At 36.6% G+C, this 21,348-nt stretch overlaps 1 protein-coding gene across 1 annotated transcript in view; it reads right to left on the reverse strand.

Annotated features, from left to right (window-relative positions):
* Nucleotides 1-21,348, reverse strand: part of CACNA1D (calcium voltage-gated channel subunit alpha1 D) — a 195,429-nt gene that overhangs the window by 63,683 nt on the left and 110,398 nt on the right. Inside the window, exons 10-21 of the mRNA XM_074151414.1 lie at nt 21,108-21,195; nt 20,372-20,398; nt 13,911-14,071; nt 13,089-13,314; nt 12,736-12,943; nt 11,031-11,151; nt 9,864-9,978; nt 9,085-9,154; nt 8,391-8,460; nt 7,447-7,591; nt 5,582-5,711; nt 2,681-2,740 (exon numbers count right to left, since the gene is read on the reverse strand). Coding sequence (XP_074007515.1) covers nt 2,681-2,740; nt 5,582-5,711; nt 7,447-7,591; nt 8,391-8,460; nt 9,085-9,154; nt 9,864-9,978; nt 11,031-11,151; nt 12,736-12,943; nt 13,089-13,314; nt 13,911-14,071; nt 20,372-20,398; nt 21,108-21,195 — 1,421 coding nt within the window. The remainder of the gene's footprint in view (nt 1-2,680; nt 2,741-5,581; nt 5,712-7,446; nt 7,592-8,390; nt 8,461-9,084; nt 9,155-9,863; nt 9,979-11,030; nt 11,152-12,735; nt 12,944-13,088; nt 13,315-13,910; nt 14,072-20,371; nt 20,399-21,107; nt 21,196-21,348) is intronic.

Here is a 21,348-nt window from a genome sequence, read left to right on the forward strand (position 1 = left end):
CGTATTACGTTAGCAGTTAGCAGCACACAAAGCTTCATGTAAAGACAAAAGTAAGGATATATTGACATGAAAATACAGGTGAATACAGGTCTCCCCATCTTTATACGGACACTCATATTTCAATCCCTACAAAACTCAGTGGAAGCATTTGACTAAAACTCTCTATAGCAAATCATTCTATCTTATCACACAGCCTTCAGTGCAACAGATGCTGCAGGACACTCTCTGAGCTGAGCACTTGGGGCACCACCAGAGCTGCTCTTTTCCTCCTGCCTGCAATTCCACACCAGCGGGGACTGGTTTAAACGGTGTGGGGTAAGCACAGCTGAGGTGAGGTTAAAAGCACAAGGCCCTAACCTGACTTTTGCTCTCATGTTTTCCTGTTTCCCAAGCACTCCAACAGGATGGTAAACTGGATTTGAGCACCATGTAGAGGTTACAGAAGAGAATTCTTAAATGCTTTAAACTTAAATGTGCAGCATTTCTATTATTCATATCCTCATTCACATACTCGACACCATATAATGTGGAAATCCTCATGTATGCAGACCAGTCAATAAAATAGAGCATAGAGAAACTCTCCACATGCTGAGAGTTAATTCTGTTGTAATGCTTGTTTTTTGGACGAGTTTCTTTGCTGCAGCTGATAATATTGCCTGTGGTTATCTTAACTTCAGTTTCATATATTTTTTGCCTGGAAAATAAGGAATGCTATTGTTACTGCAGGTCTAGTCTTGAATTTACTCCTTGCAGAACACACGCAGCTTCTGAACAACAGATACTGTGGAAAGCACAGCGCAAAACCCAGCATGGAAGACGTGGAGGACGCCAGCCATAAGCAAGCAAAGCCAGTGTCTGAGACGTGTTAGTAAAGCAGGCACTGTATACGTAAGTGTGTCATGTTGTGGTTGTTCATTACACTTTTTATGGTACAATTTACTTTTCTTCATAAATACATGTCAGTGTACTGCTGGAGGAAGTGGAGTCAGGAGCATCAACATTTTTGGCTACGATGGGCCTTCTTGTTCCTTTGTAATATTTTACAGCGCCAGATTTCAGCAGCCCAAACTCTAGTGATTCCTGCTGCCCTTGAGTAACTCCAGTTGCTCAGTGTCAGAACATTTGCAGTTAGTAGGAATGTTGATTTTCTTAATACATCCAGATATGCCTTTCTATGCCATGTTTTATAGTTCCTCTTTCACCTACAAAAACACAATTGGAACTGCAGGGACTATACAACCTGCTGTTCAGAGCATGTGGAAGTTTTCAGACTCTCTTCTGATGCAGAAACAGTGGTAACACATTTTGTATGGCTTCTCAAATTATGAGTTGGGAACTAGTTTGATCTAATGCTACAGTTCTTTTCAGTGCTTTTTTCTTTCCTTTAGTTTGGCCTTTCTCTAGCAGTGAAAAATATGGATATTTATTTGAGAATGCTATGAATGTTGTAAGATTAATCAGTTCTATAGCAAGCTCCTCACTACTGAAAATGAAAAATTGGGGGATAAACGTAAGTCTGGGAGAATATTCGCAAGCATAAAAATAGCCTACTACTTACAGTACAGCTTATCTTGTAAACAGCCCAAATACTGCATCAATTAGTATTAATAAAATTGCATTGTGAAGAGTATGCACAGCAATATGAGCAAAAGCTGGGAGAAGAGATTTTGTTAAGCTTAACCCTCAACTGGAAATGCAAAGTTTATGTACAGATTCTTAGTGTACCAGAAATTTGTAAGTGTATACGGCAGGGTTACTCAACCAAAAACTCATGGTGAATACACACAGCATGAAACCTATAAGAATCACCTGTAAATTTCTGAAAAAATATTTTGCAAATTTCCACTAAAAATTTTTATTTCTTTGTTCAGCATTTTCTTACACATGAACCTAATCTTCAGTTATATGGTCTAAAATCTGAGTAACCCCAATGGATATTCTTAATAATCAGTACACAAACCATACATTAAAATGCCAATTTTTGACTCATGCATGGGTAATACATTTAAGCAAGCATAATTATGCCTTTCTGTGTATTTAAATGTATGCCCAAGATAAATGCAAAGTATCTTAGTATATAGAGAGATAAGTGCAAGATATCTTGCAAGTCCTATTGCAAGAAAATAGTTATCTACTATTTTAGCTCTGTGAATATAGTTCAGCAAAAGAAATGAGAAATTACATGCTCCCTCCTTAAAAGACTGATTATCTCTTTTGGAAATGCCAGAGCAAGGAGAAGGAAAAGCTCATGCGCAGTGAATTATTTTTCCCTTTTCTGAGAACTGTAAGTTTAAAAAGGGTAAAAAAATGAATCATTAAATTGATGTAATGATAAAAAAATCAGCTTCTTCATGCATCCAATGGTAAAAAATAACCAATCAAAACTATGAGGAACTGTCAAATAAAAAAATCCTCCGGTTTAAAAAAAGTTTAGCTTTGATCGCTTAGAGAAAAGGCGAAGAACACTTCAAGTGCCTTTTCTTGGCAGGTGACACACAAGGAAAATCCTTTTAAACAAGCTTCCTTTAAAAACCTGTTACCTTCAAAATGATCTCAAATGTAAACATACTAGTGAAGACATAATCTGCATACCCTAGGATCTGGAAGGTAAACAAAAAGTTACAAACATTATTGCTAAAGCTGCTTTTGAGCTAACAAGGATCAATTAACAATGCATTACCTTTAACAGGATTTCAACAGTAAAGATGGCTGTGAAAGCATAGTCAAAGTAACCAAGTATCTGCAAGGTATAATATGTGCCACAGTAAGAAATCCATCTATTAATAAATTTTTACAGTTTAGACCACATGCACAACAATACCTGAATTAGTCTAAGCAGGTAAATGGGGAATTTAGACAATGTAGTTTAAAAATCCAGCTATTATGCAACCATTTTATTTACTTAAAAATTTATCAGACACCACTCTGCTTAGATATTAGATTTCATTACTAAAGAGTTAACAGGACCCAGTAGGCAACACTTTCTTTCAATTCAGACTTTCCTCCATCAGCTTTCACAGATACTTTCTTCAGCCTTTAGCAGAGATACAGACTCTTACACAAGGAATAAATGCTTATTCATAATAAGTCTTTTTTTTTTTTTTCACCAAAGCATTGCATCAAAAAATAAAACTTCAATGCACATCATTCTACATTCTGCTACATTATATTGTTCCTGTATAGACTGGGCTAGAATGTCACAAAGGAAATTAATGAATAACTAAATTACTCAAAATTGGCACTACAGCTCTTTCCCTGAATGCGGAAGATAAAGCAGCGATATCTTTGTAGGAAATTTAAAAGAACCCACAACAGTTGCATGGTGATACGCAAACTTTTAAAAAGACTGTGGGTGTGATATTGACCTCTCTGCTGTCTACAGGAAAACTACCATATATTTCAGTACAACCAAGATTTCACCCTTTCAAGGTGGCCATATCACCAGCACCTAATTTAGTGATGGACATGCACTGCAGTAGTGTACTGGTTTAGTTTCAAGTATCCAGCAATCCAACTAGCAAACAGTTGTGCACAGGAACATGTTTCCCGTGGTTCAGCAACTAATAAAACGGGAAGGAGAAATAAAATAAAGAGACAACGCACAAAGAAAATATTCCTATTAGATCATAGAAAGGAAATTATTTTTTCCCCATGTTCAGTTGAAGATCACATCCTTCTGTCCCTTGCTGTGGCTGAAAAAATAGGCAAATATTAAAGCCATGTAACAAATATTAATCACTACTGAATTCATTCCAGAGTTGAAAGAAAATATTTAAAGGCATTCCAGTTTCTAAACTTTCATTCCCTTGATGAGCTGGCAGGTTGAAGGAACATGATCATTCAAAGGTAGTAACAAGAAAAATACACAGGACTGGTGCATTTGTGAATATTTACAACAAGAGGGCAATGCCTTCCTGAAATCACTCACACATTTTTCTGCGTCCCAAATAGGATTTTAGTTACCACCTTTTAGTTACCACCACTCTCCAGCTATATTTTCCTAGTACTCCTCTAATTACAAAAATAATTATCTGCCCTTCAAGCCATTTCTACGATAACAATTTCAGTATCACCCATCAGCTATCTTTTTCTTATCCATTAGTGTGATTTATTCATAAGATTGCACTTGTCCAGTTTTATAGATATGGGAAGCACACAGCTCTACTGAATAGTACATTAAGAGCATCTTTGTGCTTTGACCTCTTTTTACCTTTGAAGAAAGTTTTAGCTTTTTGTTTTTTACTAATGTTACTGAAACAATATTCAGAGAATGTCTCAAGCCAGAAGAGGACTTTCAGAGGCTGCATCTACATTAGGCAGAACTAGAGGGATACAACCTCTACTGACCTAGTAGGCCCATCTTTCCTGTAAGAGGTAGAAGAGTTTCTCTAACTCTGTGGCAATCTCTACAGATCAATTTATATCTTAGACAGGAAAGGCCTGGAAGTTCTGTCAAAGTATCCCAAAAATCCCCACAGACTATTACCAAGTTGCATCATGTCAGCTATTTCATACCTAATCTGAAGCATGCGCAAACAATAACATGAGAGGCTTGCTTCACCACTAATACAAGTGCAACAAGTGTAAGACAAACATTAGTGGTCATGACAGTGAATTTATTTTTGTTTCTCTAATTTGTGCATTTGAGTAACAGGCAAGTCTTCAACTTTATTAAGAACTTAAAATGGGGGATTCAGGAATTTGTTTTAGGGGAACACAGATGTTTACTTACCACATAAACTACACTTTTATTGAATAATAGAGACATTTCTGAAATTAATATTCTTACAAATATTTTGTTTCTCCAAGTATATCTAAAAAAAGATGCAAGAACACTTCCAAATTTTTGGGTTTGTATATATGCTGAAATGGCATTTGACTGTGAATCAAGGCAAGAGCTAGGCATGCTCTGATCCTCATCTTACATGTGAACTTAGAAAAAAGTGAAACTAGTTTAGTTTCTGATTTGGCCAATCAGGAATCCAAGGATCTTCAGGTCCAATGAGGTGGTCCTCAAACTCATTAGTGTGGCCACACTTGCTTCTTTGAAGGAAAAGGTAGTATCCTTACAAATGTATACACTTACTAACAGAGCAATACTCCTGAGTTCCCCAAGATCATACAATGAAGTAGAAGAGACGACAGGTCAGAGTCTATTCCCAACATGTTATAAACAGTGATAACTTTAACTGATAATTTTAAATCAGTATCAAACACTGAGAGGCACTAAGAGAGATTCAGGAAATGTGTATCAGGTCCAACAGCTGAAAATTACGAAAAAATATGAAAATTATAAAGATTATGCTCAGCTTGAGCATATTTTATTACAACATATTAATAGACAACAAAAGAAAAACATTACGTACATAATAAATGGTTCTAATACCTATGATGTTCGATCAATAAGGTTACTTGTCTTTAAAGATGTATGGGTTTTAAATCAAAAAAATATAAAGGTATGACTTTAAAAAAGGAAAAGGAAAGTTTCTTAACTTGAAAATTAAAAACCAGGCACCAGTCCCAAAGGATTGTTATCCCATAAGGATATATTTATCTTCACAAATGAAAAAGAAGCACTTACATTATTTCGAAAAGAGTGGCTGCGAATTGGATCTTCTGCTGCTAGGGAAACACTGCTCAGCATGATGAAGACAAGGATGAGATTGGTAAAGATGTGGTGATTGATGAGTCTGTGGCATCCCACTCGAATTCTGAAGAAGAGATAAAAAAATACGCCATGTGTGCAAACAGAATTCAGCAGATGGCTAATATACAATGTTTTCTATTACTCTGCCAACAATGACAGAGCAGAGCAACCATCAGCAGCTAAAAGAAGTGCAAACGCTGAAGTTACTGCTCTGATTTCTAACAATGTAAATAAATTCAAAATCCAATCCACCTGTAGCAAAGATGCACTTATCAAAGGAATCCGAGACAGGATTTCAAGGGCTTATGAATGCCACTATAAATTCCAGTGTTTGTACCACTGCACACATAAAGAGGCCAATGTCAAAAGGACCAACACTAGATAATAAATCATTTCAGATCCCTAGTTTGATTTAATTCTTATTAAAGCTGTTAAAAATACTCATATGGTGAGATGTGATTCATGCTGCAGATCTCATTGTGCTACTTAAGAGACTCAACCTTATAGAATTATAGGACAAGTGGGTGTTGAAGATTACAACTGCTGCTACGTTTCAGCCACATAACATGAAGTGGAACTGTACATATGCTTAGAGTCACTGAGCCTGAAGTTATTACGCATGCTATTGAGAACCTTGGTAGAGCAGGTCTGGGATTAAATTGGCAAAAAGGCAGGATCAGATTTGTAACTGAACAACACTGAAGTTGTCTAGATTCTGCTGAAGAATCAGAAGGTTATTGGGGAAAATTTGTTCTCTTGTTATTAAGTAGATGATCTGAGTATAGTGTATCTTAGTCAAGTAAGATGGCCTGAGAATATGTAGCATTAATTGAGGACAAAAGCAATTTGACATGTTCAACAAATCTAATGATTCTGCATTCAGCATACGTGTTCTTAAAATTACTCCTTTAAATAGGTCTTTTCCCAATTTGTTTGAAAATTTTTAAGAGCCATAGACAACCTATGCAGTGAGTAAGATACAAGCCCAAAACATTGTATCTTGATCATAACACCATCTTCTAAACTTAATTGTGATGACCTCTACCACTGAGAAGATAGTGTTCTCCCGTGCCAAATAACTCTTAAGTTCCCTTCTAAGACTGCTCATGAAATTGCTATACATAAACATAACAGCTATGTTCAGTCTGTAGGAACAGAATTTAGTTCACTTGTTCGCTTCCATCCAACAATCAGCAATGACTTTTATTGATTACTGAAGCTTGCTTTCTTCATCACTGTGCAACTTCAAATGCTCTGGAGTTAGACTGAGTGGTGAAAGATTCCCATTCCTGCCAAAACTCAACTATTACTGTTCTTGATTTGTGAAATCATTTGCCTTTATCTTCAGTGTTCGCTTGAATCTGGGAAAATACTGTTACCACAAGAGGAATATATAAATCCTTTCTCCCTCTCATTTTCTTTTCTCCTTCCTCACCTGTATTGCTCCACAAAGGTTCCTAGGGTTACCAGGAATCTCTCTCATGTAGAAGATTCTCAGATGTTACATCACACCTTTTATATCCAGTGACTAACATACTAAATAGTTAATATACACTAAAGGGTACTTTTCATGCACGTGCAGACTTGACAGACTGTATGTACAAACAGTGGGAAGCAAATTAATATATTTATAAAATTCTTTTCTTTTAATAAGTCATTCAGAAAATTTTAGGAAATAAGCCAATCTCTCTCCTGTTGAAGATACTGGAATTCTATTCCTAACCCTACTGGAAGGAGGCCAGTTGCTTCACTGTTAAACCTTCATCGACTAAACCAGTATTTTTCAAAATTATATTTACGGATTGGTGCTGCTGAAAATGAAGAAGGCACTCCCTTCAGGGATCGGTGTTATCTTCTCCTTCATATTTAGTTCCGATATCCTACGGGGACGTGGGCCTGCTGGTACCTCTGGTTCATCCTCCTCATCTTCTTCATCTTCACCTACTTTAAATTAAACACTTTTTTACTATGAAATAAAAAACATTGAGGTTTTGCTCATAACAATATAAACACATGGCTGGCATTAAAATACATATGGCTTATAAGAAATACACATTCATAGCATGGCTTTAAAAAAGTCATGAATCGATATAGATAACATCCATATAGTTGTCACAAGCTTATATACATTATTATGTGCATATACGGGTGTGTGCATAAGTGCCCTAATAGGCTTTACTGCCCCCAACAGTCTCATTTAGGGTCTCCACTAACACCCCCTACACACAGGCTCTGGAGCCCCACTTAAGCTCAGCCCCTGACCTTCAGTCCAGGCTTGAGCAGCACTGTAGGGGTGCTGAGCTCTGTGCAGTGGTTGGGCGCTGACTGCCCAAAAGGTAAGGCAGATTTCTGTAACAGGCATCCAGACAGTCAGACAGAACTGAATTTTAGTGGTGTGTTCACTGGACTGGAAGAAATTAAGACAAAAGTGATCGAACATCATTGGCCCTGTAATATCCTTTTTTGCCAAACATTTGAGAGAAGTTTAGAATTTACTCTCACATCCAGATAGTATTGCCACAGCAGTCTTCAGGCTCACAGTACTAACTCTCATATGCTGTTTGCACTGTCTAGGAAGCTGCAGGAAAAAATAATACTCAGCAGCTTACAGGCCGATTTATCCACTGGTAACAGAGCACACCACCGACTTCAAAGGAATTGATTCTTGTTCAGCCAGAGCAAGTTTAAGATATTTTAGCAAGCAAACTTAAATGTGTTTGTCTCCTGGCTGGTTTTCACATACCTGGTACATCACAGGGTGGATAGGGATCTTTATCCTCATCCTCTCCTTCACCATACTCAGTAATTGTCACCTACAGCAATGAAAGGAATGCACAAGAAGAAAAAGAAATTTAAATATAGCATGGAGTATAAAGTTTGACAGAAAGCAAACCAAATAAGCCTCTGAAGTCAGGGAAGTGATCTCTATTGCTTAGTTATATGAAATGGGGAAACTCTGAGAACAGAGGAGAGCTGACAGTTTAATACATATTTTTTAAAGATGATTTTTCTATAGTATCCATGTCCTTCTGGCCATGTAGATCACCATGGGAATAACCAACAGGTTTTGGTAAAAATTATCAAGAATGTTTGAACATTCTACAAAAGGTTTATCATTCACTAATCTGTTCCATTTGATTTATCAGGCAAAATAACCACAGGGATCCTAAAGTAACACCAAAATTTTCTAACATTAACTATTTCATGCTCTAAGAGCTTCCCTTCTCAGGATATCCTGAAAACAAAAGGGTTTTTTGGGTTAAGAGATTCTGTGAGGATGCAAAGCATGAGAACTGAACTTCCTTTGCCTGGGAAAAAATGTAGGGATGATAGGTTCATAAAAGAAATTGTACAATGCACAATAGTCTTGAAAAGTACTCCCTAGCAAAATTAGTAAAACTGCTTCTTAGAAAGGACATAATTTTTAGAATAAACACCTTACTATCCTTGGGCTTCTTTTGGTCACCTTCTGACTTTTCACTTTTCTTGTTTTCCAGACTCTCTTTTCTACAAAACAGTACAACAACAATTAAAAAGCACATCATATAAAGACAGAAGATTTTAAGTGAACTGTACCCATTTTATGAAAAGTTAAGAGAGCATACCTAAAGCCATAGAGTAAAATACTTAAAATGATTTACAGAGCTGCAGGTGTCAGAGCCATAAAATCTATTGCATTTGAATGCAATGATCCATTTAGAAGATTATAATTTTGAGTATAATTCCAGAAACTAATCCCTAAAAAATTCAATGCATAATCATTACTCCTTTCTAGCAGGATAAAATGTTCCCTTGGACTCATACAAACAATTTGCATTGACTTCAATAGGCCTGCACTGATTTCAAAGGAAGGTTTTCTTCTTGTCTATATAAGGCTTAGAGATCTGACTCCACAGGGAGTTGTGCATTGGCAACAACAGATACATTCTTGTTCTAATTGCACAATAAATCCTACCATTGCAATGTTTAAATATCAGCTGGCTTATCATTATGTCCTTAATTCACCCCACTTTCCCAATTACTACCCAACTTTTATCTAAAATCGTACTAATTGGGTCTTGTTTTAATGTCTAGGTAAACTCTTTCATTTTTTTTCCTGATTCAAATAAATTTTGAAGATGTAAAGACATTTGTATAAAGAAAATCCTTATGAAAGAATTTGGTACCCTCCCCTCCTTCCCTCTCCTGCTTATTTAACATGCCTGTGCTATTTTACCTCGCATTCTTTTTCCTTTCTTTTTCTTCAGCTTCTTCTTTCTGAGCTGTATTTAGACTTTCAGCATCTGCCAAGTTATCCACAGCAATGGCCAAGAAGACATTTAGCAAGATATCTGTTTCAAATAATTTTAAGGACATTATGCCTGGTTTGGTTTACTATCAGCATAAACACTGACAATGTGAGAGATATAAAACGCATGTTCCCAACCTACAGTGTAGAGACCTGCGATGTTGGAGTGTAGTGCAAATAACACTCATTTAATGGACAAGGTAAATACTGGGTGTAAAATGAGCAGAGATCCATTAGGGTCACTGATTTTAAAATAGCAGAATACTTAACATATTTTTTTAAATAAATGAAATTCAACTTTATGCAAGCCTGAGCAAGTTTCAAATATGAAACACTGTCTATTAAAACTAAGGACTGTTCAGGCATTTTGAAAAATTAATTTTTATAATGCACTGTCTTCTGTGTCTACAACAATCTGTACCAAATTCTGTACTTCAGTCCATATCAGTTAAGAACAAATACTGATACAAGTACTGTATAGTACAGAAAATAGGATGGTTTTGCCCTTTTATCACCTTCTGACCTTTCAAGAACTTCAGAGAATGACTCTAGTTTCTGTTGCTACATGGGGCCAAGGAATTATTTCCAGTACACTGAAGGCAGGAAAGGGGAATGCTTCAGCAGACTTAATCCTAACTGACTCAACATTTCTCCGTGCAGACTTCTCTCATCTGGTCCCTGCACTATACAATGGATCACTGGCTCCACTGTCAGTGTGTGTCAGAATTAACAGGGCTATATCAAGAGTCAAAAGGATGAACAGGAAATAACTGCCATAGAGATCAGACTACATCCATGCATTTTCAGAAGGAGAGATGTCAAATAGACAAGCGGGCAGAATAAGGCTGTTTTCCCACTGAAGGAAGAAAGAAAAAATTCTCTGGTTTTTGTCATTGTGGTGGCTGGAGATGGACCCCAAATTCACTGGAGTCTCATTCATTAGGGAATGTACAAAAAAAAGTCTAGTTAAAGGACTGTTTCTGCACATGCAGAAAGCGCTTGCATGTCCACTGCAATTTAACTCCCTCCCAGAGAAATCTTGTGTCTCTGGTCACAGCCCCATTTAGAGAAGTTTCCAGTGACTGCAAAGGATACAGTTGCCACAGATGAAGAGGATAATGAAATATATACAGACTATCATGCCTGATGATGATGGGCCACCATATGCCATTATGCCATCATACATAACAGCATTCCAGTCTTCACCTGTTAGAATCTAAGAAGCAGAGATATCATAAGTAACTCAACATCAAAAACAGCAAGAGAAAAATGTTTTCTCTGACCACAATACACAATAAAGCTAACCTTCTGTATACACAAAGCAATACCATAACCTTTTCATGCATTTTTTTCTTTTTAAATTTCCATTTAAATAAGCATCTCCTAAAAGCTTTGGTGTGACTCTACAAGTTTTTATTTTATGCTACCCATTTACATCACTGAACTTCAAAGGCAAAAATAATAAAAATAGAAGCCTATAATTTTATTGGTTTTGGCACGCAAAAGTAAAATCCCTGATTTTCAGTAATGCTACATATGTAGTAATGCCTGTAAATGTTCATCACTTGAAAATCAAGTTAGTATGTGTTTTAAGGTTCTCTTTTTTTTTTTTTTAAATAGTGGCTACAACAAAAATTCTGAGTATTACAATGCAGGTTATAGGGGCACTTTATATATTTCTAAGTAACTTCTTAAAAATCATCAGTTCTATCCTGAGAAAACAAGCAATATTGACTCTCTTTCCAAGTAATTAAGTGGTTGTTCGTGCAAATTATATGCATGCCAATTTCTGAAATTCATTTTTGGAAAGCTAAACTTTTCAAGCTGATTTTCATAGTTGCTGAGCACCCAAATGAAGGAAGCCTCATTCCTTTGAAAATGAGGCAGCCTAAAATCTCAATAAAATCCAGCTGATTTTGGAAAACTCAGCTGAGTTTGGAACTACAGCCTTAATTTTTTAAAGGGGCAATGTCAGGTCAAATGTGGAAACTTTTCCTCTCAAGGAAATTTCTCACTAAGATTTCCTTATGTTAAAATAACATGGAAAGATTTTTTGCTTGCTTTTGGCAATCAAGTTTCACTTCTACCAAAGAAAAAGGAAGGTGACACAAAGTTGAGTCTTGCAGGATCAGCTTTAAACACTCACCTACAAAGTCTGAAATCAAACATTGTGGTAATGTTCAAAGCTAAATGTGAAAATGGCTAGAAAGACAAAACCAATTAGCCTAATTCCAGTATCCAAATTGGGAAAAATGAAAAAAGGATCATAAAATAGCGAAAATTAAGCTGTAAGTATGGACCTATCTTTCACAAGTAACAGATAAGTTGCTTTAAAATTTTAATAAACCTGGCAAAGTCTCTTTAAAGAAATTCATACTTATTTTTATATCCCAGTAAGTGATATGACCCATATGCAACTATGCACTCTTAAAATGCTTCTTATTTTTTCCTTCTTGGGAACTGCTGAACTTTTATATAGTTCATGAAGTTGAAGAAAAACAATTTGATTAAAGTAAAAATAACACTCCACCTCTTTTTCTTGTTATGTATTTGATGGACAAAGAAGATTTAATTTTGCGAAGTAATATGACAGCTATGTTGCATAGATAGATCAAATAAGACATGAAACAAATGGTACAAATGGTGCAGAGTTACCAGAGTACTGAATTCAATGAATAGAATGCTACTTAAAGTAAACTGAATAAATAGTATTTGTGATTTTATTTTCAGGCAACATGATCACTTAAACAGTTTTGTTGATCAAAGGTAAAATGTTTCATACGGGATGAAAGAAAGTTACCTGGAATACAGTTAAAAGAGCTTGTGGAAAATTATCGAAGGTGCTCCGTTTTGTTTGAGTTTCATCAAAATTAAATTTGCCTCCAAACAGCTGCATTCCAAGCAACGAGAAGATTATGATGAAGAGGAAAAGCAGAAGCAACAGTGAAGCAATGGACTTCATTGAGTTTAACAAGGATGCTACCAAGTTGCTCAGGGATGCCCAGTGCCTATAAATTAAAATGCGTGTGTTAACACACACCAAAAGAACTCCAAACAAAACAGTAAAAGAGCAGAGCATGATGAAGTATTACAAAAGGAATTGCAGATCACCCTTCAGCTATCCCTAAAGTCAGCATTATTAGTTAATCTTACCTTGTTACTTTAAAAATACGCAGGAGACGAACACAGCGAAACACTGAAATTCCAAGCGGTGACATAATTTCCAACTCCACCAAAATGGTTTCAACAATGCCACCACAAACAACGAAGCAATCAAAGCGGTTAAAAAGAGAAACAAAATAAGCCTGTAGGCCCAAGCTGTACATCTTTATTAACATTTCACAGGTGAATAAAGCCAGAAGAACTTTATTTGCGATATCTGGAACAAAATATTAAAAAAAAAAAAAGAAAATTCATATTTTCCATTTTTATTTCATATATTCCCTTTTTATTTTAACATATTAGTACTATACTTTCTATCTTAGTTTGCAGCCTTTTGCTTAAGGAGAAATTACTGCTTTTTAATGTTGAACTGTATTTGATGACTAAGTGGCAAAAGTTACACAAGGATATAAAGCTTCCTGCCACCTATAAACTATTCATCTTTCCAATCCGTTGTGCAGGTCACGGCTGCTGAACTCACAGCTTGAGTCCACACTGTAACTTAAGGAACACAGCCCACAGCATGTTCTGCTCTGCCAGTTACCATTTCCTTCCTCATCTTTCAAGAGTGGCTTAACAATAAAAGTGCAGGTATTTGAAATTTAGTATTGTCAGTTTTTTGCCGGTATGCCATTAAGCTGTATTATAGATGTGGAAATGAAATATATTAAGTCATTTCTTGTATCTCCCTTTGGCTGGGCTGAATATCCTTCAGGACACCAAACAACAACAAAATGGCAAAGTACAAAAGTAGGCACTGATAGACTGCAAGTATCCACAGTCAAAAACAGGACAAGTAATTTTTGATCGTACCTTGGATCTGGGTCAGCCAGTCAGGTTGATTATAATGTTCCGATGAGATAGTTAATGTGTTCAGAAAGACCAAGACAATAACAAGCCAATAAAATGTGACAGATTTTACTGCAGCTCTACATTTTCTTCGATTAAATCGATTCCAGCGACGCCAGCGTCGACTGAAAATTCAAATGAAAACAAATTTATTATTATACAGAAAACACATATAAAATTAAGGAGGGTTTCTTCTGTGTAGAAAATACAGTGTAAGTATCTGTCTGTGAGCAGGTGTATTTTCATAAATATGTCCACAATACTTAGTTGTGTAAATTATTATCAGTCACAGATTACGAAGTGCTAATTTGTTATTCCTTTTTTAGATTTCATTATAGACTTTTAAATGTAAACCACAACTTTTGGAGACTCTAATTGCCTGTGACATAATTAGGTTAAGCTGCATTTAACATTTCATTGAGTAACAAGATATATCTGTCTTCCCAGGCTCCATACACTTAATAGCAGTAAAGAAAAGCCAATGAAGCAACATAGAATTCAAATTACATTTAGTCTGAAAATGTAGGCTTTGAGCTAAACCACAGGCACAATTCCGGTAGGATTAAACAAGGCAGGAATGTTGAGGTCAACTTTTAGAAATCTACCCTATAAAAATCTCAGTCAGTGACTCCTAGAGATTTCTACTGATGTGCCTTGAAATTGTGTCAGCGGGCAAATGTTTGTGAAATGAGTGACAACCAAGGACAAGTAAACAGGCCCTATCTAGGTATGAGCTGGATTCACAACTGACGGTATTAGCTTAGCTTTGGACTCATAAAACTCTACTTTTCTGCTTCACTTCTGGGAACTTTAGTAAACCAATTAGTCTCCCTAGGGTTGCATTTCCATTTGTGAAACAGGAAGAAAATATATTGCTGGGTCATAGGAAGAGAAGGATTAGGAAGCACTTGATATTACCTAAAAGCGAGTCATATAAAATTCATACACTCAGAACTACAGCCGTGGACTCGGATAAAAAGTTTTAGAAACCAACAACTGCTTCATCCCAAATTCAAGGGCCAGAGCAGGCACAGACTCCAATGGAAGCTTGACTTAGCCTTAAAATAGCAAAGAACTGAGAGGACTGTGCATGTATAAGCTTCTTTCTCTATAGTTATGCTATCAAGCCAGTCTAGCATAAATCTGCTGTGATGGAAAGGGCTGGTCTGCTCTCCTTGTTCTGCTCCCTCCTTTCTCTTTTGCCAAAACTAGCCCTAAGGAAGCGAGCCAGACCTGAGAATCGACTGGTGGAAACCAATCTCTTTTTTGCTGGGTTGCTTTTGCTGGTCAGTTGTCTGATCCAATTCACTGTATCACCGCATCACAGAAAGAGCGGGAAGAGCGAGTGACTGAGGCAAGGAAGGGCACCACAGCCCTTTGGGCAGCACCACGAACACAGAACTATGCCTTTTGAAAATTGTTACAAATAATTAGGTGAATTTCTTAATACTTTTAGCGTCTGAATTAGCAGGTATTGTATTTAGGATGTATAAAATCATAAATACTTTATATCTGCCTCAGAAAACAGAACTAACATCAATAACACCACCATAAAAAATAACTGAGCTTGGCATTGCATTAAAGCATTAACTGAGTTTTCCTTACATACCTCAAATTTGTACTTGTGAATACTGGTTTCAGACATCAGTACAAAGATGTTTCAGGCCTTTGCAGTATTCTAACCATATAAAGGAAAAATACCCTGTCCTGACCTAAAAGAATACAGCATTTAAGAACATACATATCTTGCCAGTGCCCTGCTAAGAAGCACTATGTCCATGGCCATCATCAGGACGACTGACTCCTCAGGTAGGTAAAACAGCCTTTTTTTACACTTACAGAACATCCTATCATCGAAGTAAATGAGACGAGTAATATTGTTTGGATATCTCTACTCATAGCAGCCAAAAGCAGTCTCAGAGTGTGCAACTCATAGCTCTCTGAAGCCAATGAGACTTTTTTTTTCCCCAAAAGGTCTGTGGAATCAGTGACAAAACAGTGGCACCCATATGAAAGTGCTGTCGAAGGGTATGCAATAACACTCACATGTAGAAGTGTACAAATAATATAAGCACATGTAAAAAGCCTACAGAAATAAAGCAAAAATTAAAAAAGGAGAACAGGAGTAATTTTCTATCTTCATTAGATTGGTACAAGTAAAGAAATAAATAGTAAGTAGCAGACTGAAGTAAATGGCCTGTTGTGCCAGGAAAACCTGCGGCTATATAAAACAGAAAACTAAATTACACTACTTTCACTCAACAGTTTTTTAATTTTTAGTAACTGCCCCTCCAAGTTTTAACCAGATAGCACTTTTTTTTTCTGGAAGAATGAAAAGTACCCTTTTATTTTGAAGAGAAATTCCATTTTCATAAATTTGCAATGATATAATATTGCTTTCATGAAACTACCACGCATTTTTCACAAAATATAGCAGTTGAATAAATATTAAAGTCACAGAGAACCGTTATAGATGACATAGTTTGTTACAACAAACCAAATTACTCACTGCTTTTGTTCTCATTATTTACCCTTTTTTCTTCGTAACTATTTATGAGCACATCATTATCCTTACAAATGTGTTCCCAATTTCACTTTCATTCACTCAGGTCTTCAAATTTAGGCAGTCCTTTAGGCCTCGGTCTTAAATTCGAATCCACACATGGGAAATCCAGCCTTGCATTGAGTCTGACTGAACTTGGTGTTAGTCAGTCATACAGAATCTATGAAGTTTAGTTTGTTTACTTGCTATTTGTGTGTGTTTGTGTATTTCTACTAGAACTATGCAATGGTAGGAACACTCATTTTCAGATTACTTTGTATCAGCAGCCTTTCATTATAACATAGTATTTTTCTAAACTAGACTTTCTGCTTAGAACCACAGACACAATCCATGTATCTGTGAAACTGGAATGGCCTCATATTTTCACCAGTAACCTCACAGAGAAGTAAATACTAATGCCCAAGATAAATTCTTCTATAATTGTGGGTGCTAACATCTGTGCAGAGACCCTAGACTTCACTACTCTTATTTATAAAATATGGGACAGAAGAATTGCTCATTCATTATGAAAAAATTGAAGTCTTTGAGATTATTTTTCCATTCCTCTTTTTTGTAGCTACAGGATTCTGGACGTATTACCAGCTTCTTAGCATGACTTGCTGTTCTATTAACCCATAGATATCCTAGCATGATACACACCTTTGCTTAATAAACTGACAGATAATTGCTATATCTTGCTAGGACATAATTCTCTTGACCAAGTACCCATCTGACTGTACAGAAATGTATTTCCAAGGATTAACTTCTGTTTTCACTTGTGGTACAGCAGGTAGACTACCTTGCAATAAAAAGCATTTTCTATTTCAATCCAAAGGCAAAGATGTTTACGGTCAAACCAATATCCTTGACAAGCTATGTCCTGATTTACTTTGCCCTGAAACACAGTGTACTGTCATTGCAGAGTAATATTCCTGAAGTTGGAGCAAGGATCAGGCCAGAAGATTGAGAATTAGACCAAGATTTAGCATTTGGCTTAGAATGTGGTAGGACATCCCTGACAGCTGAACACAAAATCTATGGCTTTGCTGCAGAACTCTGAGTTTCTGTATTTTAGGTAAGCAGAGCTTTTAGGAAAACAGTGATTCCAATGAAAAACACCAAAATTACATTCTTCTGACATATCAGAAAAATGGAATTTGCAAATATGAGATGTTAGGTATCCAGAAGCAGGGATGAGGACTGTGAGTCTGCAGATCCTTACAGAGATAAAAGAGTAGATACACTCTGCTTTTAGTGGCACTGCAAAGCCAGCAGCTCTTCAAAGTGTTTTTTTCTCTCTGGTAACAGATGTTGTCAGGTGTTTTTAGAGATCCGGGTTGTGGTGCAAACTACATCTGTTTGGAAGACAATAGCACAACTATAACTTTCAGCTCAGTTGCCTCAACACTGCTCCTCACATGGACTCACTAAGTTAAGAGGGGCAGATCTTTCTCCGATGCTACAAGTAAAGATGTGAAAGTTGTAGGGGGAATTCCCATTAGTGAATTCAGCTTTAAAAGTTTAAGTATGGCTGAAGACCTCAGGCAGCTGCAGATCCCTGCAGCACTTCCAAATGAGAGACACCAACATCCCGTTGCCGATTGCCACAACTTCTGTGAATAGATGCAGCAATACATGTATGAATAAATTTCTGTGTGACTTGTGTTTTTAAATGCCACAAGAACAGATTCAGATCAAAGAGCTCACGCAAAAGACATTTAGGACAGTAGCAGAATTGAGACAGCTGGAGATACTTTGGTGACCTTCTGGCTTGTAAATAAGTTTTCTTTCAAGTTGATGTGTTGATTACGAACAACGATTGTAGAAATGGACAGCACTGACTTCTTACTCACTGCTTGGACTAATAAAAACATCAGGTTTGGGTAGAAATTTTCTTTTCTCAAAGATGATGTAGCAGCTTTCATTTAACAGAGCTTCTGGAGTTCTCTTTCTCCTTAAAATATGAATATATTGGACATGCTTCAGAATGTAGGCGTTAATTTGCTTTCTCTGTGTCCCCACTGTGCAAATAGACCAGACTTGGCGAATGTAATATAACAGCAGTCTATTGCACCACCTGGTATTTGAAATTTCATGCGACCACTTAATATTCGAGTTTCTCCTTTAAAACCAGCATGAGTAGGCTTCACAGCAATAAACCGCATGCTATAAGGTTGATTGGAGACAATCTCATGATTCAAAATAATCCTGCTTGCTTGGTATTCTCATCTAATGAAATACTAAACAAATTGTTCCATTTGTTCTGCTGATAACTGGAAGCAATGGCAAAAGAAATCACCGACCATTAGCACACCAAATCGCTTCTCTTTAAGAGAAAGACTAAAAGCAGTCTCATCTCATAATTCTTATGAAGGGTTAAGCTCATAGGTCCCCACGGACCATCTGGTCCATTCAGATGGTGTAGCTAAGGCCAGTTTCTGTACTAGAAGGCATACAAGAAATGATACAGCTTTTATCACTAATGATGAAACTTCTAAAAAAACTAGTTGTGAATTCACTACTATCCTAAATGGCCAGATCTCTATTTGCCACAGTCCTCAGCAGAGTGAGGCACGTTTCTATGCTGTCTCCAGTTTGCTGGCTGAAAGGGATGACAAAATAAAGCTTGACCATTCTGTCACAGTAAAAAAACTCTCCGTGTAGAAAAGCACCAGTTAAGTGTTGCCTGGGAGCTCTTCAATAAAGAAAGACTACTCAGAAGGAACACAAGTCCACTCCGACTGCTTGAAACTGGTCAAGGCTGGTAGTTCATTAGAGCTAGTAAGGCTAGTAGAATAAAGCTGGGTATGCTACTCCTTCATCACTGCAAGGAGAATACACTGCTGTTAGCAATTAATTACTTGCTGTACATCCAATACCGAAAGTGGTTTCGCTGGGGTTAAAAAATCGGAATGATTCCAGACGTTGCCAAAAGTGCTGATGCCAGATGTTGCCAAATCTTCTTGATTGTCTCTTTTTTTCACTGGAAATTTTCTGTGAAAAATATTTATTTTATGGGTTGTCTGCAACTGTAGGAGTCATCGCCCTTTGTGATTCACTAAGTCTACCTAAGTATGTCTTATGCTTATAAGTATGTCCTCTTGGAGCACTGGAGACCATTGTGTGCACCCCTGAGGTAGCACTGCAGGAGGCAGCCTGCCTCCATCAGGGACAGACCAGCTAAGTCATGACGGACTGAACTGATTCAGGGCAGCTCATTGCCTCCACCAAAAGTACTCATGGCCCTTGATCCTAGAAAGAGTGTAAGTCACCATGGCAGTATTTAAAAGACAGGTAGACACAGTGCTTAGAGATAAGGTTTAGTGATGGGTTTTGTCAGTGTTACGTTGACAGTTGGACTAGATGATCTGAAAGGTCCCTTCCAACCGAGACAATTACATGATTCTATTCTATGATACCACTTGATTACTAACCTTAAATCACATAACTATTTTTTTTTGTTTGCAATTATCCTTTCTAATTACTAAATATATGTCCTATAGGACTGGAAAATTAAATCAAAATAAAGAAACCTATTGGCTTTATATTGGCACATCCATTGTCTACAATATCAGGACTATTAATTCTTAATTTTGCTTATAAAACTTTCCTTCTGCAATCATACTTGAAAACAGAAGCTCATATTCCCGAGTGCTCCTAGTAAGTGAAAAGAGAGCAACAAATATCAACAAAGCAAAATCAGGGAGTTTGATTTCCAAGAGTGTCCATGAATACTCTGCTTTTGTATTCACAGGTAAGTGCTATGAAGAATTTTCACACAGTTAAATTTAAAGTACAGTAAATAAAGAATAAATATATGAGATCATCATGATGTGTAAATAGTCACAAGGGAAAAAAAGTACAAAGAGAGGAAAATACTGACCTGAACTTGGATTTTGAGATGGTTTGACTGGAAAAAAAGGAAAACATATTTTTAAGAATGTGGAAAAAATAGTTAACACAAATTTGTTCTCTTTAGAATTTTGCAAATCAATACATTGGAACAACATACAGATAAAATCAAGCTTTTAACAAAATGCGTCACGAATGCTGAAATTCTACTGTTTTCTGAAATACTATTCCTAAAACTTAACAAATTTTCTAAGTGAAGGAAAGGAGATCTCCTTTAAAACTAAGTAAATAAACTGCTCACGTAGAAACTGCTTGGAGGTCATGAAAATCTGAGCAAATAAACAGTGAATACCATGGAATATAGAAATATCCCTATACATTCAGTTATTGCCTAAAATATACATATTCTCTGGATTGTGCGTAATTTAACAGAAAATATTTCTTTTTACATGTCATGGGGGACTTCCGTTCTTTTCTTATTATTTTGGACAATAATTACATTTTATAAAAGCTTTCAGGAAATCATGACTCCACTGAAAGTTTAGTTGAATTGTTTAATATCTTCTTAACTTGAGAATGTTAGGAGTGCTTTCATGAGGTAATAATTGGTCTAATATTAAACTACTGAAAGGCAAAAACATCCCAAGTGTCATACAAAGCTTGACTATTTCAAAGCAGTTTGGGATAAATAAACAATGGGGAAAGAATCATTCTTTTAGATTTTGAAATGATGAGGGTGCGTACTTTAAAACAGTCCATGTACTCACCATAAACTCCCACAGCATGCTGGGTTCTCCCCTTCTCCACTCACATTCTCTGTATTCACTGATTCCGTTTCACTGGTGGGCATGCTTGCTGTTAGGAGACAGAAAATGCTTCAGATTGATAGCCAAGCAAGGCATTACACACATTGTCATCTCCTGTTCTACTGCAAGAATGTCTCCACCTTTTGCAGGTGAGGCATTGGAAGAGAGCTTGGAAGATCTGAGGAATAGCAGATGAAGTTAG

The sequence above is a fragment of the Numenius arquata genome, chromosome 8 (assembly GCF_964106895.1).
Source record: "Numenius arquata chromosome 8, bNumArq3.hap1.1, whole genome shotgun sequence".
Lineage (NCBI taxonomy): Eukaryota > Metazoa > Chordata > Aves > Charadriiformes > Scolopacidae > Numenius > Numenius arquata.